Source organism: Onthophagus taurus, chromosome 11 (genome assembly GCF_036711975.1).
Source record: "Onthophagus taurus isolate NC chromosome 11, IU_Otau_3.0, whole genome shotgun sequence".
Taxonomy (NCBI): Eukaryota; Metazoa; Arthropoda; class Insecta; order Coleoptera; family Scarabaeidae; genus Onthophagus; species Onthophagus taurus.
In genome coordinates, this window is record NC_091976.1 from 1,429,342 (window position 1) to 1,449,888 (window position 20,547).

At 33.3% G+C, this 20,547-nt stretch overlaps 1 protein-coding gene across 5 annotated transcripts in view; it reads left to right on the top strand.

Annotated features, from left to right (window-relative positions):
- Positions 1-19,151: 19,151 nt before the first annotated feature.
- LOC111420244 (CREB binding protein nejire) overlaps positions 19,152-20,547 on the top strand; it is a 48,207-nt gene continuing 46,811 nt past the window's right edge. For all 5 annotated transcript variants that reach the window (XM_023053197.2, XM_023053200.2, XM_023053199.2 and 2 more), the window contains exon 1: positions 19,152-19,899. In XM_023053197.2, the coding sequence (XP_022908965.1) occupies positions 19,818-19,899 (82 nt within the window). In that variant the 5' untranslated portion in view covers positions 19,152-19,817. The remainder of the gene's footprint in view (positions 19,900-20,547) is intronic.

Consider the following 20,547-nt stretch of genomic DNA (forward strand, 5'->3'; position numbering starts at 1 on the left):
ATCGGCACTTATAGTAGCTATAGCGTCATCATTACGGCGTGTACGGGTCTTAACTTTGGGCTTCGATATTGCCAATGAACCACTGGCATTGAATTTCGCCACTAAACTTCGAATTGTCTTGGCTGTGGACGTTGGACGACCGCGATATTTTGTTCTATACACGCGTTGAGCAAGCGCAACAGAGGAACTTTTTTGGAAATAAAATTTCACAATTTCTGCACGTTCTTTAGGTGTGTAGTGGACCATGGTTAAAATTATACTACAATAACGTTTCCAATGCACCGTCAAACATGGCGATTTGATAGCTGGTTGTCAAGTTATTCAAAAGAAATATCGGTTACAACAAAATGGTACATAGCTGATACCCTTTGAGGACGAAACAATTGTTTTGTGAAGAATTCTGTTCTTCAAAGGTTCATCACAACATGATTATTTCATGCCTTTGGTGGATTACTACCTTGAGCTACCAGTCTGAGTGATGAAATGTATAAAACGTACTTATGATATATGTAGTTATAATGTTGAACATTCTTTGATAAGTGTGTTATTGACATCATATTCTAAAAAGTTATGCACTTCAAAAGTATTTAACGAATATAAGCATATTTTACTTTATAAATTTTTCCAACACTCTGTATAAATATCATTTCTTCATCATCCTGTATAATAATGTAAATATTATTCCTGATTTAAAAATAATAATAACTAGGCTATCTAACAAGGTCATCATGTCCACAGAGAGATTCCAACAGTTCTTCTTTTATACTTAATAAAATAAAATCATAATTTTATTGAAATATTTTTAACCTAACCTCAAACTTTGTTTACAAATTTTTTTTTGATTAGAGAACAAAGTTTAACATTACATTCCTATTAAAACGACCAAATACAGTAAGTATCGATAAAAAATACAGCAAGATTTGATTTAATTCAAATTTATCATCGTAATATCATAATTAACATGGAAAATAGCGTTTCTAATAAGTTATTAAAAACTTTAGAAAACCTAAATGGTAAGCAAATTTCATGTTAATAAAAGGATATTGAATTATAAAATAACATTTATTTTAGTTAAAGAAGAAACACGTAGCGGTTGCAACAAAAAATGGCAAGAAACTTTATCAAGTAATCAACGAGAGAAATATAAAAAAAAATTATCAGAAATTCTATTAAACAGTAAATTATTTAGTAATCAAAGTACGGATAACTTAGCTAGTGATATAGAAGAAAATTTCTTTAATTTGGCAGAAAATAGGGCTGAATATTATCATATGATTGCTGAAAAAATTTATAGTATTCAAAAGGAGTGTGAAAATAATAGTTAAGTTTATAAGATAAAATATTTTTGAAGGCGTTTTCTTGGAAGTGAATTAAATAAGAAATTATCTCAATAAGAATACTATAATTATTTACTTAAAAAGTGCACAGAAATAGAACCAAACTATTTAGAATTTACTTTACACTTTGCATTAGAGAATGTATGTAGTGTTTTTGAATTACCTTTTATTATTTAATGTGTTTTATCTAATGAATTGTTGAAATAAGTTGTTTTAGTTGCTTCTTTATGATTAATTGGTAAGTGGTAGTAATTAAATAAAATTTTACATAAAATACAATAAGATTTTCTTTGATTTAAGACTTTACAAACATATTAATGAGATATAATCAGTATTATATTAGTTTTTCTTATATATTATACAATTTTTATTTTCTTTGTTACATAAATTGCGTTTTCTTAATTTTATATTTTGATTAATTTTGTATTTTATAAAAACTGGGTTTGAGTTGAGTACGCTTTTAAACTGTTTATTCTTTATTGTACAATAAATTATTGTAACCTTTATTGCACATTTAGATTTTAATAATATGCCAAATAGGTTTAGTTGAATTAAAGACAGGCAACCAAATATACAGTATAGTATGAAGCGTAATCGGTTACTTGTGTAATTTGGAGAATATAATATTGTGAGTGGCTTACACTCAATTTTTGCTAACACAACTTGTCAAATTCATTTTGGTCGAGCACTTCAAAAAATTTTGTTGTGCAAGGTTGCAATCAAAAAATTATAACTCCGAAATTTGAAGATTCGAGAAAATGATCCTCATTGCATTAAATACTAAATACTTATTGTTTTTTATTTCATGACGGTATCTCCATTCGTTCTTGTGATACGATGGCTCAAAATTTATATTTTAAACCCATAACAAACAAACATGCAGAATTGAATTTAAAGAATCATAATAACGATGTTTATTGAAAATAAACAATTATTAAAATATTTTTATTTCATGATGATATCACCATTCGTTTTGAGATATGATTTTTCAAATCTATAACAATCTAGCATACTGAGTTGGATTTAAAAAATCATAATAAGGATGTTTATGGAAAATAAGAAATTATTTATGGCACATTAAATCTTCATAAATTTTGCTTTAAAATGTTCTTTATTTCCTGATGATATCACCACCCAGTAAACAAGAAACATCTGTGAAACATTTCAATTTTAACGTACAATGAATTAAATGAAACATTTTACAAGTACGTTTCATATACGTGACAGATACGATTGTTACGAAACGTATCTAAAGATATGTATCAAATACATTTCAGTAAGAATATTTATGAAATATCATTAAAATATGTAGCAGAAACATTTCATTTGAAACATTTCTCTACAAATGTGTCTGAAACATGTCTGAATATCTTCATCAGCGCCTGTGAACGTATGCGCATGTTCAAGGACGCGGTGACTCATCAGCGTCTTGTCACGACTTGTTCTATTGTGTGTTTTGTTCTGCTCAGTTCTGTTCTCAGCGTTCTCAGTTCCTTCGAATCGTTTTCTATATATCTGTTCTGTGGCTCGAATATTGGTTTAGAATGGCGCAGGTAAGTTTCGTATAAGTTTTTTTATATATCACCACTAGGTTTAGTTATTTTTAAATTTATCTAAAAACATTCTTGTTTAAAATGGTGACTTAATTCTTGTGATTGAATTTAACCGAAGAATATTATATTGACATAAAGTTATTCCTTAACCAACGCGATGTATTCGCTTCGACGGCGATTGTTACGCTTGATAATGTTGTCGCCAAGTCGACACGGCGGCAAATGAACATGCACAAACGTGCCCAAACCGACTTTTTCAACTGTCAGGTGACAACGACAAAAACCGTGGGTGTAGCGATACTTTCGCGTCGGTCTGGCGACGTCATGCGAAACAATCGCCGTTACAGCGAATAAATCGCGTTGGTTAAAGAGGAGTTTAAAACTTTTTCCATGACCGAATTCTAATTTAAACATACATTTTAGTAGCAGTTAGGAAGAGCTTCCATTTAACTGATAAAGAATATGAAGTGGTAGTAAGCAATTGGTTACGACAAGCGAATTTACGTTATAATAGGCGAAATAAGGAAAACGCAGATGAAATAATAAAGAATATTGTTATTTTCTTTTAGTATTCTTTCTTTCGTTTACTCGTCGGGCTGGGGATCTCTGGCGAAACATCACAAATATATGTGTTTTAATTGAAACAATGTTTCGTTTGAGAAAAAAAAATTCTTTCGGTTATTCATATATAAACAGAAGTAAAAATAATTAAAAATACCACTAATATGATCTAAATTTAACTTTATACACTGTTGGAAATAATTCACGAGCACACCCTATATAATCTGAACGCGTGAAGATAAATCCATAATATTTGCGGAGCACAAAGGTTTACTGTAGACGAGTTTATTCAGGGAGTTTCGAGTTGTTCCGTCGCGGCATTGTTGACTGAGCCGCCCTTCCAAGTGGAACATTCCGTCGTTACGGAGACCGAAGTGGATGGAAAATACCGGTCGTTTTTAGTGTGGTGTGAGGGACCACATTGTTATCTTACTCTGTGTGCAATGGATGGGCGATCGCGTTACTTAAGCGAGTTTGGGCGAGGAATGTTTGTGGGTATGCACATTGAGGGTGTATCGTTCTGTGAAATTGCGCGTCGTCTCGAGCGGTCGTTATCGGCAGTGCAACGGGCATGGCGAGAATGGTCTGAGGTAGGACATAGGTACCTTCAGCTGTGGCCGGAACGGCCCTGCGCGTCCCCATCACACGAGGATTGCGCTCTTGTGCTCAGTGCTTTAGCGTGGTATGTGTCCTCCTCAAGGCAACTTGGAGCTGTTTGGCCACTGGCAGGGGAAGGCGCACTCACTACACGAACAGTACGGCGGCGTTTGGTAGATAGTGGACTGGCGCGCGCGTCGTGCGATACAGCGGATTGCAGTAACACCCAAGCACCGCAGCATACGTCACGAGTGGGTCGACGCTAGGCATTAGTAGGTTGTCGAGTAGAGGGACATTTTGTTTTCCGACGAATCAAGATTCGAATTGAGCACCGGTGATGCGCGAATTTTAGTTCGTCGGAGCCGTGATCACCGTCTACTTGAGCAGTGTGTGCAAGAACGCCCTATCCACCGACAACCGAGCATTATGGTATCGGCTGCGATTACATATGGTGGACGTACACGTCTGCTACGTGTATAGCAGACCATGACGGGTCAACGATACGTCGACGAGGTGCTACGGTTCGTTGTGCTTCCCTACGTTCGGCGGCTCCTAGGTCTGCTATACATGCACGACAACGTACGACAGCACATCGGGCGTGTTGTATAGACCTTTGTGGAAGAGCACCGTATACGAATGCTTCCATGGCTAGCTCGGTTTCCGCATCTGAATCCGATTGAACATGTTTGGGACATGACTGGTCGGAGACTTCTACGTTATTCGGCTTCCTCGGCTAACGTTGAGGAGCTATGGAGGCGAGTTGAGGTGGCATGGTTGGCCATCCCTCTCGTTACAATATAGCGACTTATAGACTCCATGCCACGTCGTGTAGAGATGGTACGCGAAGCTCACGGGGATACTCTCTCTATTGATGTTTCTCCTCCCAGCAGAGTTGTGCCGTTCTCCATGTGAGAGTAAGTTACACTACTTTAGTACTACTTCCATACCAAATTTTATTGCGCTAGACACACGCGTTCAGATTATACAGGGTGTGCTCGTGAATTATTTCCAACAGTGTATTTAAATGACCTACATAAATTATTGGAATGTTTATGTTTAATTTGTTTACAAATAAGAATTTTATTTTAGTTACCATATTAATATATTTTGTATACATATTTACTAAATATATTTAATGCATACCTACTCTTATACTTACTTTATATGTCCTAATCAATGAAAAAACAGAATAGTAGAAATTATTGACTGATAATTTTGTACGTTTCAATAAAACATAAAAAGGGTCGGACATTAGCAGTTTCAGACACGTTTCATCTTTGTTTCAGAAATATGTCGAAGAAACGTTTCATGTTTCAATAATATGTATCAGAAATGTTTCTGAAACGCAAATTTGTTTACTGGGCATTCGTTCTAGAGATATGATTTTTTCAAATCTATAACAATCTAGCATGCAGAGTTGGATTTAAGAAATCATAACAACGATGTTTATGGAGAATAAGAAATTATTTATGGCTTATTAAATCTTCATCAAATTTGCTTTATAACGTTTTTTATTTCGTGATGACATCTCCATTCGTTCTTGAGATACAATTTTTTGACATTTATATTGCATATCTGTAATAAACAAGCATGCAGAGTTGGATTTAAAAAATCATAACAACTATGTTAATGGAAAATAAGAAATTATTTATGGCACATTAAATCTTCATCAAATTTACTTTAAAATACTCTGTATTTCATGATGATATCTCCAATCGTTCTTGAGATATGATTGTTTCAAATTTATAACAATCAAGCATGCAGAGTTGGATTTAAAAAATCATAATAACGATGTTTACGGAAAATAAGAAATTATTTATGGAACATTAAATCTTCATCAAATTTGCTTTAAAACATTATTTATTTCATTATGATATCTCCATTCGTTCTTGAGATATTATTCTTCTAAATCTATAACAATCAAGCATGCAGAGTTAGATTTAAAGAATCATAATAAGGATGTTTATGGAAAATAAGAAATTATTTATGGCACATTAAATCTTCATAAATTTTGCTTTAAAATGTTCTTTATTTCCTGATGATATCACCACCCAGTAAACAAGAAACATCTGTGAAACATTTCAATTTTAACGTACAATGAATTAAATGAAACATTTTACAAGTACGTTTCATATACGTGACAGATACGATTGTTACGAAACGTATGTAAAGATATGTATCAAATACATTTCAGTAGGAATATTTATGAAATATCATTAAAATATGTAGCAGAAACATTTCATTTGAAACATTTCTCTACAAATGTGTCTGAAACATGTCTGAATATCTTCATCAGCGCCTGTGAACGTATGCGCATGTTCAAGGACGCGGTGACTCATCAGCGTCTTGTCACGACTTGTTCTATTGTGCGTTTTGTACTATGTTAATAACTATGTTAATGGAAAATAAGAAATTATTTATGGCACATTAAATCTTCATCAAATTTACTTTAAAATACTCTGTATTTCATGATGATATCTCCAATCGTTCTTGAGATATGATTGTTTTAAATCTATAACAATCAAGCATGCAGAGTTGGATTTAAAAAATCATAATAACGATGTTTACGGAAAATAAGAAATTATTTATGGAACATTAAATCTTCATCAAATTTGCTTTAAAACATTATTTATTTTATTATGATATCTCCATTCGTTCTTGAGATATTATTCTTCTAAATCTATAACAATCAAGCATGCAGAGTTAGATTTAAAGAATCATAACAAGGATGTTTATAGAAAATAAAAAAATATTTATGGCATATTAAATCTTCATCAAATTTCTTTTAAAATGTTCTTTATTTCATGATGATATCTCCATTCTTTTTTGAGATATGATTGTTTCAAATCTTTAACAATCAAGCATGCAGAGTTGGATTTAAAAAATCATAAAAACGATGTTTATGGAAAATAAGAAATTATTTATGAAACATTAAATCTTCATCAAATTTGCTTTAAAATGTTTTTTATTTCATGATGATATCTCCATTCGTTCTTGAGATATGATTGTTTCAAATCAATAACAATCAAGCATGATTTAAGAAATTATAAAAACAATGTTTATGGAAAATAAGAAATTATTTTTGGAACATTAATTCTTCACCAAATTTGCTTTAAAACATTCTTTATTTCATGATGATATCTCCATTCATTCTTGAGATATGATTGCTTTATATCTATAACAATCAAGCATGCAGAGTTGGATTTAAGTAATCATAAAAACGATGTTTATGGAAACTAAGAAATTATTTTTGAAACATTGAATCTTCATCAAATTTCCTTTAAAATGTTCTTTATTTCGTGATGATATCTCCATTCGTTCTTGAAATATGATTGTTTCAAATCTATAACAATCAAGGATGCAGAATTGGATTTAAAAAATCATAACAACGATGTTTATGGAAAATAAAAAATTATTTATGGTACATTAAATCTTCATCAAATTTGCTTTAAACTGTTTTTTATTTCATAACTATATCTCAATTAGTTTTTGAGATACGTAAAGATTAATTACCCTAACATTTACATTTAATGTAAAAAAACTGCGATTTTTGCACTTCAAATGGATTAATTTATTTATTTTCGCATCATCAGTAGCATCATCAGGAGATTTCGTCAAATGTTCACAAAAGATTTTTAAGATAGATGATGTTGAGCATTTCTTTATTTGTTTTTATTTTCAAAATTTCACTGAAACCTTGGAGTATCGAGATTAGAGAAGAGAAAGAAATTACAATACGTTATGCATAACGAATTGAATATAAAATGGAAAGAAAATCGTTAAATAATATTTACGTTTAAGGTTATGCAAGGTTGCAATCAAAAATCATAATGAATTATATTCGAAATCCATTCTACCAGTTTTTAACATTTAGGAGAAATAATATAAAATATTTTTTGTACTTTTAAACTGGTCTTTAATTAGATAATAAGTTTGTGTCTTACTAGTTTCGGCTACAAGTCATCTTCAGAGATTAGCTTTTTGGATACAATATTAGATTAAAATATCAAATTTTTACATTTTCTTCTTTCAAAGTTACAAATTATGACCGTTCAGACCGTTCAAAATTTTTATATTTTAAAAATTTGGAACAAATTTGGAAAATTTAAAGTGGTTGTAAGAACTTTGCTGTAAACTTTGTATTTTGTTTTAATTTAAGTTCAAACTGTTCCATAATTTGTCTCATTTATTTAAAAATTTGTTTTGTTTGTTAAAACTAGTTGCTCTAATTCGACTGAAGCACAATCTTCATCCAAATTGAAAATCCATTTGTTACTTTATTTTCTACGCTTTCTATAAGTTTTGAAAAATTAACTTTCATACTTTTTGATGGAATGCTGCGAAGATGACATCAAATTGAAAAAAACTCAGCGAATTCATTCAATCGAAAAACAAATAAAAGCTTATTTAAGTTTAGAACATTTAAAACTTAAAAAGTATGAGGTTCATAATTAATAACATTCATATATCAACCGGAAAAAATGCCAAACACATTATAGCAATTACTCAAAATACAAAACAAATAACTCCTCAGATTAGATCCAAAAAATTAACAAGATTAAAATAAAACAAGATTACAAATTTATCTTACTTGATATCAAAAATCTCTATAGCAATGTTCCTACTAAAACAACATTAATATTATTTAATATCGCTCAATAAAAAATAAATAAAATCTATATTTTCTACACGGTATGGTAACCTTTAATATTACATCTTAATATAACATGTGAAGAAAAGCTCTTTTCATTTAACGATCATTTCTACATACTTCAATACGGTTCACCCATGAGATTAGAAATTTCAGAACACCTTTTTCCGATAAATATAAATTGTTTAATAACGATATATTTTTTAAGATTCTTAATTACATTTATCATTTGTTCAGTGATGGGCGCTGGGTAAATATCTGACGGGTAGGTATTTATAAAATGGTTATTTATCTTCATTCATTTTATCTACCCTGGGTCGGGGTAAATAACCAAACAGTACGTATAAAAGTGATAGAAGTAAAAATATATCAAATTCCGAAAAAATGAAGAGGAAGATGATGAAATGGACGTTGAAGACGAAGAATTGTCAACAATCGAAGATTTATTACCATCAGACGAATCTGCCGTAATTTAGATTAGATCAAGTCATTATGATTATTATCATCAAGCCATTGTTGGACATAGGCCTCCCCTATTCTGTTCCATTCGATTCTACATATTCTGAATATTCTATTGTTGAACTTTGCCACAATGTTGACCACATCATTTGCGCCAGTTCTTCTTCATAGGTCTTCATTTCGGTCTTGGCGTTACTTTGAGCCTCCTGGCAGTGGCTACCGTTAATGTTAATGTTTCGGAACCGTATGTCATAAGCGGAAACAAGCATTGATTGAAAGCCTTTCTTTTCAAATATATAGGAATATCGCTCTTGAAGATGTCTCTAAGTTTCCCGTAGGCTGTCCATGCGAGTGTGATCCCTCTTCTGTTTAGTTCACTTATTTGATTATCTCCATACACGAACCTCATGGCCAAGATCAATTATCCCCAATGTTAATGTTAGACTTGGAAACAAGATTTGTCATAAATTTTGATTTCTTTACGTTAATATGTAACCCGACTCATGCACACACCTCCTTTAAGTCGTTCACCATTAGTTTCATCTCTCCAAGGCTATCCAAAATAAGAACTATATCGTCCGCGTAGCATAAATTACTTAGGTATTTGCCATCAATGTTTATGCCTTCTTGGGTCCAATCCAGTTGTTTAAATGCATTCTCCAGGACTGTGATGAACAATTTGGGTTCAACATTGTATCGCCTTGTTTTACTTACAATCAGTAATTTTAGGCAGTTTTACCGTCATTGTAGCATACTTGTAGATGTTGTAAATAAGTTTGGTGTATCGATAATCGACTCTGCAGTCTTGAAGTGCTTGCAAAACTGCCATCAACTCAATTTAAATTTAAATTTTATAAATACCTCTAAATACCCATCATGGGTAAATACCCACGGGTATATATCCAGGAAATTTATCCTTGAAAATAAATACCCGGGTATTTAACAACACTGCATTTGTTATTTACCATAGATATTAGTGATGGAACGGATAGTGATTTTGCGAAAAACCGGATATTCGGCATCCCCTTCGGCCGGCTATCCCGCATATCTATCCGGCCATTATGGTTATAATTTTTGGTGCATTTCTGAAGTGACACCATATATTGCCACATTATTGCAATATTTGAATAAAAATGAAATTAATAAGCAAGCTGATAAGATATGCTAACTTATTTGGATCCAAGATACAAAATGAATTTTTTTGATGCTGATTTAACTAACGAAGCAACTCTAAAAAGAGGTTACTTTAATTAATAATTGGCAATATTTCCACCAGGATCCTTCAAGAAATGAATTTTATAGCGAATTTTGAAAATTATCGATGAAAATTGCAACATCGAAAATTTTTTCAAATATTGTTTTCTCAAAAACTAAAAGATGTTTTTCAAAACGCGTTGGTTCATCGGAAAGAGGACACTTTTATTAACATTTTGGGAAATTTTCATACTCATATTCCAAGAAATCGATTTTATACGAATTTTTAAAACTTAATCGGCGAAAATTGTAAAATTCGAAAAAATTGTCGAAAAATTTCAAAAATTTATTTCTCAAGAACTGAAAGTGATTTTTCAAAACGGCTTTTTGCGTTAACAAGAGGATAATTTAATTAATAATTGGTATATATTTCCACAAGGATCCTTCAAGAAATTAATTTTATAGCGAATTTTGAAAATTATCGGTGAAAATTGCAACATTGAAAATTTTATCAAAACTTCAAATATTGTTTTCTCAAAAACTAAAAGTTATTTTTCAAAACGGGCTAGTTCATTGGAAAGAGGACACTTTTATTAACACTTTGGGAAATTTTCATACTGATATTCCAAGAACTGGATTTTATACGAATTTTTAAAACTTAATCGGCGAAAATTGTAAAATTGGCAAAAATGTTCTATCATTTCAAAAATTTTTTCCTCAAGAACTGAAAGTGATTTTTCAAAACAGCTTTTTGCATTAAAAAGAGGATACTTTAATTAATAATCGAAAGCGATAACAGCGACAGTTCTCTTAGTAATGAATGTGATGATGAATTACAAGCGAAGAGAAGAAAACTAGACGAAACTGCAACAAGAGATTTTATATATCGTATTGGGATTGTTACAATGAGGTTGCTAATGACAAAGCTGATATAAATAAAGTTGTATTCAATGAAAAAAGTCCTATTGGGATTGAACTTGATTATTATCTGCAGTGTCCAACACCTAACAGAGATACTAATTCCTGTGAATGATGGAGTACTAAGTAACAGATTTTTAACATCCAACCAAAGACAGATATTAGGTAACTATCCGGTATCCGTCCGGATTTTAAGAAATGGTCGGATAAGTCGGATATCGGATAGTTGCCGGATATCCGTTCCACCACTAATAGATATTATAGACAATGATGGAATAACTTAGAAATAGGAAAAGCTATTTTAATAATGCAGATTAATAATGTAAACTGACTTCTTTTCTTTTCAAACATATGTGCCACGAATTTTGATTTTTAAAGAATGTGGAATTGGAGATGTTGTGAGATTCACTAGAGGAAGAAGAAGAAAATGGACAGAATACGTCTAAACAGCGCAACATGGACTAATAAATATAACAAGATATCATAGGAGAGGTTCTGAGAAACCGTTAAAAAGATGGAAGAAAAGTTGGATCTCCATCTCTATTTAAATATCATGAACAATGATAGAAAAAATGAACGTAATCTCTAAAAAGGAGTGGGCAGACCATTTTCAAAAATTGTACCAGGCAGTTCCAAATAACACGGGGTAATCAGGAAATAGTGGGAATTATGAAGAGAACGCTGGAACGGAAATAGATTTTACTCAAAACGCCATAACCACCACAATATCAAAACTCAAAAACCACAATCACCAAGCGACGACGAAATTGTCAGCGACTCTATTCCAAAAAATACTAGAGATCGGAAATATACTGGACCAGTGGCGAACGAGTATAACGATACCCATACTCAAGAAAGGACAGAAAGAAGATGCAAGAAACTACAGAGGAATAAATATTTTTGCACAGACATAAAGTGAAATCGCAGGCCACAAAACCGAAGAAATATCTGATTGCCTACGAGTCATCATATGGCACAACATACCATTAACACAACCAAACAAGTCATGAGAGCTACAGAGATAAAACCAGCGAAGTAGAAAACTAAGAATTATTACGAGCTTAAGCCTGCGTGACAAGGTAAGAAGCGCGAGAATTCGCGATATGCGCGAGGTACAGGATGTGGTCAGATGGACAAGATCGAGGAGAAGATACTGGAGGGATCATGTTGAAAGGATGGGCATTAAAAACCAGTCGCATTAGAGTTGGACGTCGTCATCATAAAATTAACCAACCTACAGGAACAGAAGTGGGAAGCGGAAAGAGCTTCTCACTAGAAATTTTTGATTAGACGCATCGTTTTAGAGTTATTCACAAAAAGATACAACCTTAATGTATGAGCTTAATTAATCGTATGAGGCCATGAAAAGAAATGACAAGTAAACCAATTTGTCAAACTAATATCCAACGTAGCGTAAAATCTGGATTTTCTTCAGTTCAATTATGAGCATTTCTCAAATTAATAGTCATCAGTAAAAAGTATTTTGTTTAAAAACGCAGCATCAAGTACATTTTTCCATCATAGTATGGCAAAGCTGTACTCGCAACGCATGATCAGCAATTTTTAATTCTTGTATTGTCGATAAGTGGTATGGATACAATTGCTGTTCGTATGGGTCATCCCAAGCCGTAATTTTGGCTATTCCGAAATGTCTTCTTATATCAACAGTATAATAGTACTACGATCTGTCACAAAATCCATAATGATTTCTTCAAGTTCGGGTGTACAAACTGATCTCTGATTCCCGTTATTTACATACGTTTAGAAATGTTTTTTTATCAGGTTGTCTGCGGTTGGGAAATTTTTTGCAAAATCAGGTCGCTGCGTTAGTATTAAACACTCTCCCAACGTTAAAAGCATATCAGTTTGCTCACTAAAACTGTAATTATTCGCCATTTTAAAGAACTATTAGAGATTAACGTTATTAACAGTTAAATTGTTACCGATTTGACAGTTGCTTTACTGGTTTACTCAATTTTGTTTTCATAGGCACCTACCATTGATAAAAACATTTCAAAATCGAGGTTGTATCTTTTTGCGAATATCTCGAAAATGATGCGTCTAATTAAAAATTTCTAAGAGTGAAAATTTGTTACCCTGTTTTATTTCTCATTTATATCAATGTCCTACCTAATGTACTAGGTGAAGATGTTTGTATGTTGTATGCTAATGATACTACATTTATTAATCGGATCTTTTTTTGAATGCTGCTACAGTGGTACAAAGTAATACATTTGAATTAGCTAAGGTTCGGTTTAATAACAATAACCTGACCCTAAATGCCAGTAAGACACTTAACTACTGCTTTTTTGCTGGTACAACTATCTGCTACAATCCCACATCACTTATCGACTAATAGCCTGGAGCCACTCTAGTATGGCTAAGCGTATGTTTGGGATACAAAGAGGAGCAATAAGTATCGTTGGAGGTCTATATTACAAACAATATGGCTTTACAAACGAAAAATAAGCAATTACATAAATATCGAACCAAGTAGCAACATGACAACATACGGCAAAATGGGATCCGATTGGATCGATAAAAAAACGGTGTAAACTATTATCCGTGCAAAAAGTCAATACCCCTCACTTTAGAGATCGATATTTTCGCAACCAAAAAAAAATTGCAACAAAGTTTGTTGTAATCACTGAACATTTCTACGTAACTTATGTTAATCTGAAAATTTTCTGATCCACGGTTTTCTTTTTATCGCTAGTTAAATGAAAAATGTACCCGATTTTTTACGAAACTGACAAAAAGTTGTCAGTTTCTTCTTTATGAGTGGATAAAGATCCACCTTGCGATTTTTTTTCTCGAAAACTATCGTACGGAAAAATTTGAATTTTGAACAGGTGGTAGCCTGATGTGTTCTTAATGAGTGGCATATTTTATTTTTTCGATATTTCATACAGTTTCGCGGAAAATCGCGGTTTAGTAAGACGCCGTTATGTCGAAAACGGTTGGGTGGAATTCCTCGTGGATTTGACCAAAATATGTCAAATAATGTTGGTTGTCGGATTCCGTTATCAGTTTTTCAAAATTAAGGCTCCCTAATTTTTTAAGAGCGATTTAATGGAATTACAAATTTAAAAGAAACAGAAATGAGCTTTGCGGGGCGACGGAGGTTCCGGCCAATCGGAACAGATGGTGCGTCCCAGACAGGACGTCGCGCCTTATTTCTTTATGTAGGTAAGATAGAGGCGCGACATACTGTCTGGGACGCACCATCTGTTCCGATTGGACGGAACGTTCCTCTCCCCGCACAGCTTATTTCTGTTTCTCTTTAATTTGTAATTCCAAGTTGCTGCAAAGTTTCACTTAACTCGCCATAAAAGAAAAACCGAAAATTTCCAAATTAACATGTGATACGCAGAAATGTTCACTGATTACAATAAACTTTACAACAATTTTTTCCATCGAGCGGTTACGAAGATATCGATCTCTAAAGTGAGGGGCCTTGACTTTTTGCACGGATAGTAGTGGTGGAACGGATATCCGGAAACTATCCGGTATCCGGCCTATCCGGCCATTTTTTAAAATCCGGCCGGATTCCGGATAGTTACCAAATTATATTAAAAACCTATTAGTACTCCACCATTCACAGCGATTAGTATCTTTTTTTATGTGTTGGACACTGCAGATAATAATCAAGTTCAACCTCAATAGGACTTTTTTCGTTTAATACAACTTTATTTACTTCAGGTTTGTCATTAGCAATCTCATGGTAACAATCCCAAAACGATATATGAATTAAATCTGTTGTTGCAGTTTCTTCTAGTTTTCTTATCTTCGCTTGTAATTTATCATCACTTTCATTACTAACAGAACTGTCGTCAATCCTCTTGTCGTAACCGACTTGTGCGGTTCTTTCAAACCTTTCTTGAAGTTTTTCAAATGCTTCAACGCTAAGATGTCTACGCTCTGGAAATTGTTGCCCGTAAATTCTAGAAGCAAGAAAAGCATTTCGTTCTTCCGCTCCCAAAGAATATCTATACCAGTTCAATAAGTTCTTCTTGTCTAAAATTCTTTTTAATCAAACAATAGATTTTAGAAACACGTTATGAACAAACTCTATTTAAGACAAAAAATTAAGTTGAGTACGGTCCTGGAATAGTGAAACAGCCTGTATAGCTGAAAATAATTTTCATCGATGGAGCTTTGGTAATACAGGCTATACAGGGCAAGAGAAATAACTGAAAATTATTTTGAAGTTCGTAATTCGACCGCTAGGGGGCGTAACTACCATAGAGAAATATAAAATTCCCGCTGTCTCAGAAAGTTAGACGATGAGCTATAACTTTGATAACATTATTTAGTAGCTTGAATAATACCGCATCGCTTTTGTTTTGCGATATTTCTCATATCTGTCATAATAAGGGTGGGGGAGGTCAATGTTTATATTTTAATATCTCTTGGACCATTCAACCGATTTGAATATTTTTGATTTTGTTTGAAAGAGCATTTTATGCTCTTTCAAAGGATTTTTTCAGTAAGACCGTTTGGTTTACAACTAATCAGCTAGAGGGCGTTATCTACAGCAATTACACTTAGTCACCATAAAATTTGCTAAATATTAGTGAAAACCGTATCTCGATATCTCAATCTATTCTCGAATCATAGAAGAAAATGTTAAAAAGTCGACTGCCATCAATCGGATCCAGTTACCTTATTGACAAAAACAAATCACATAACCATGGTAACTGTAAACATGTCATTTACTAACGCAGAAGCGTATGATAGAGCGTATGATGATTTGTTTTCAATGTTTCGAATATGATTCAACTGCATGGAAAAAATGTGCAATGCAACTACGACAATGAAAAACATTTTTCTCTAGAAGTGTTTCAGGACAGCCGCTTCGTACCATTAACGGGACATCCTGTATATGATGACATAAAAACATTTTTTTTATTTTCAACTGTAAAACCACTATCTTCTGTCCGTGCACTATTGACTCACCCTGTATACAGGATGTCTCAACGAGACCAGTCATTAGACGTTTCTGGGTTCTGGTCAAAATAAAAATTTGAGAATTCAGACTTAAGTATTATCAATTGCGTTCTCTTCGACTGAAATATTTTCACATTTCTTCCGGTTATATCGGAAGTCGCCACCTACTTTATTTTTTTTAATGGAACACCCTGTATATTTTTACATATTTAGATTTTGCTAAAAAAAATGAAGTTATGGTACTTCAAAATTTCGAAAAGTTAACGTGCCATAGTTCTAGACAGCCGTTCTCGGCACCAAAACATACTCCATCATGTTACTTAAGGGGGTATGCCACCTTTGAAATAAAAAGAAATCGATTTCTTTAAAAGTGTTCTTTATACTGTCTAGAATGAGAATGGACAGAAAACATTTGCGGAATGTTTTTCTGTCTAAAAAATTGATTTTTGTAACACACCTCACCGGAAATTCTAAGATTTCTGTAACCACTTTTTGTTTCATTTTTTATCCATTGTATATGCAGGTATTTTGACCTTGTTGTACAAAAAAGTTAAAAAAAACATAAAATATCATTTTTCAAAAACGCTATTGAAGGAAAAATGGAAGTGAACTACGTCGTAGTGATGTTTCAACGATCCGAAGAAAAACATAATTTAAAGAACTGTTTTTACGCAGGAGACGGAGACAGCAAAACCTTCAAAGGTATTATGGACGCTCAGCCCTATGACAGTGTAATAGTAACCAAAAAAGAATGCGTTGATCACGTTCAGAAACGAATGGGCACACGGTTACGAAATCTAAAAAGAAACACCCGCGGATTAGGAGGCAAAGGAAAATTAATTGATGAACTTTCCTTATATTATGGATTGGCTGTTCGCAGAAATCGCAATTCCGTGAAGGACATGAAAAAAGAGATCTGGGCTACATTGTATCATAAAATTTCAACAGATGAAACTCCAAAGCATGACAATTGTCCACTTGGTGCTGACTCGTGGTGTTCCTGGAAAAAAGCGTACGCTTTGTCAGAAATCGATGAGTACACTCACAAGCCAGCAATGATGTTTTCAACGCAGTGAAACCTGCGTACGAAGAACTATCAAGAGAAGATCTTTTGATAAGATGTTTAGGGAGATGGTCTATCGCACCAAAAACTATTCATAGTGGCAAGAAAGTGATTGACATTGCGTCTGATATAGCTGCTTGCAATTTTAATGACTTCTTACAAGCATTATGGAAATAATGCAAGCACTGAAATTAACAACCGGAAGATCGTACTTCGACTTTTGTTATGAAACGGATTTAAATCGCATTGCTCGCGCTGAGCGCTCCATGACTGCTGAGGCTAAAAAAGCTCGTAGAAGCTTACTGTCAGACAGAAAAGCTGTAGAAGATGAAAATAAGCTTCAGGAATGGACAGCTGTATGGTGCAGGAATCGCTGATTAGATGTATCTAGAAAAAATATACAATTTTTTACATTCGAAAACTTAAAACGCCTTTTTCTGGAAACTACATTTTTCAAATCTGTGCACACGATAACTTCCACATTTTTCAACGGATTTTCAAGATTTTTTTTTCAAAAGTTTGTATTATCTTATTCTAGGTAAGTACGAAGCCGTTTTTCGATATGTTATATTTTTATGTACGTTTTTATCGATAAATACGACATTTCTTATAAAATCATCACCATTTCGTCAAAAATGAATATTTTTTAAAAATCCTACGTAGTTCTCTAGTTTTTAATTTTACTAAATTAATCGTATCGTATCGAAATCCTGCGCACAGTATGACCCTGCACGATTTGCAAGCCTAACATTACCGACATCTAGCGAGTGCAATTTTAATAACTGTTAATAAATAAAATATGTATTCAAAACTAGAAAAGTGGCTTATTCACACCCTGCAACCAGTTTTTAGAAAACTTCTTTCGTCTGATGACAAAAAATTTTTAAAAATACCTATTATTTTCGGGTCTTCAAGGTGGTTCCCCCTTAAGCGTGTTCTGAATCCTAAATTGATTTCTCAAAAATCGAGTGTTCTCTGATTTTTTGAACAAATGTCTGCTGGAGCAGATTTTTGTAAAAAAATTCGAATAACTGGAGAACGGCCGAATCAAATTGCAAAAAGTAAAGTTCAAATGTAAATATATAAAAGTATACAGGATGTTCCATTTAAAAAAATAAAGTAGATGGCGACTTCTGGTATAACCGGAAGTGTTAGAAATGCGAAAATACTTAAATCTGAATTCTCAAATTTTTATTTTGCCAAACGTCTAATGACCGGTCTCGCTGAGACACCCTGTATAATTCGAACTGGTTGCTCAAAACCTCCAAACATTTATAAATTCTTATTTTCGCCTTAATGTTATATTTTTTTATTTTATCAATTTGGTTGGTTAATTATTTCATGGAAATAATTGAATTGAACTGAAATTTTAAATTAACGGATGTATGCAACCAATTTTGCAAGCGCATACAAAACAAATTTTTATAGAAACTTAATTTAATATTCAATTAAATGATAATAAATTAAAAATCAGTTATTATAAATGAAACAAAAGTTTAATTGAAAAAAAGTAAAGTTGAAAGTTGTATTAAGATTTGAAATAGTTATATTTTTAAAACCGGCGATTAAGTAATCGATTAAAAGTGAATTTATCTTAAAATAATTGGTAGAAAAGATATGAATAACGAAATGTTTAATGTAAGAAAAGTAAAGTTGGTAAAGTTTAATTGCGGGGAGTGTAAATAGTCGAAATGGTCGAAATCGAGCGGACGCGAGCGTAAGTACGTCGAGTCGACGTCGAGCGTGACGTAGCGCGACGTCACAACATTCTTCCGGCAACGAGAGCGAATCAGAACGGTCGGTTCGGTCACGTGACGGCGTTCGTCCAATAGGGGGCGCCGGTCGAGTTTAATAGACAGAACACTTCTGACAAGCGTAGAAAAAGTTGCATCAAACAGCCGCCATATTGTCTCGTCGGGAACGCGTTGAATTTTCGGGATAAATAGTTATTTGCATCGCGGGCCGTATTGAATGAAAGTTTCGGGGTTTGCGTCGGATCGTTGGTGAGGAGGCCGCGTCCGGTCGAAAGATCGGGCCGATGTTTATTAGAAAAGTGATAAAACGGTGATATCATTGTCGAAGCGAAGGAGATATGGTGGTGAGCGGCGGACGGCGGTAGAAGCGGAGTGTAAAAAGCGGACTCGGCTCGGAAAACGGGACCAAGACCAGTATCAACTATGATGGCCGATGGTTGAGTGTTGGGTTTTCGCGGTCGGTTTTCGTTATTATTTCGTTATTTTGACCCGATAAAAAATAAAGGGAAAATAATGTGCCTTGTGAGATGCATCGGCCACACCAGGACGCTGCTACGTACGTGGACTCTTCGAAACGGATTATTTTATTGTATTTTCGAACGCAAACGATGATTCGCGCGCCGTGTTCGCGCTGAGAGACCGCAACACCGAGATTTTAACGCTTTTAGTGTTCACGTTATAGGGATTTATAGGTGCCTCGGCTTCTTCTCCTACTTTTTTACCTTAACGCCTTGGTAAACACAGCCAGATTTCACCCAGACTTTGATATTTTTTTTTGATATGGCCGATCACCTAGTAGATGGGCCGTCAAATGCCAAAAGGCCGAAACTGTCCCCTTTTCAGGGGACCTCCGATTCCTCCGGTGAGCTTACAAACATTCTTTTTTACTTGTTATTTTACTTTTTTAACCTTAAACAATGTCTATCAACAAATCACTACGTTTTCTAACCTTAAAACCAACTTTTTTTACGACCACCTTTTTCTCATGCCTCTCTGTATGTATACATACCTATTATGTACGGCATGTTTTGACATGTTGCTAAACATTATCACAGCCAAACACAAATATAGAACAGCTGTTTTACATTCAAGTTAAACTTCCAATCAGTGGTAAGATTCTTAAACCCACTTACTTTTGGGATTTTTACAGTTTATTTCATTTTCATATTTTCAGCCCTGATTCTAATTTCATTCTTTTTTTACAATTATTATTATTATAATCAATAGTTTTTAGACAACTTTATGAAATTCATTCCCAGAAGATTCAAGAATTTCATCCAGATTTAAATCCAGGACGATAAAAGATACACCTTTACTAACTAAACGATAAATGTAATTTCATTTAATAAAATAATTCTCATTAATCTTTTTACCGCCATCTATCGATTTTAATTGCAACAAATTCATCTATGAAATTAGGCACAAATCATTCTATTAAATTTATTAATTTTACACTTAATTCATTTTCCAAAAATAGGCAATTTTTATTAATTTACTTATTTTTATATTA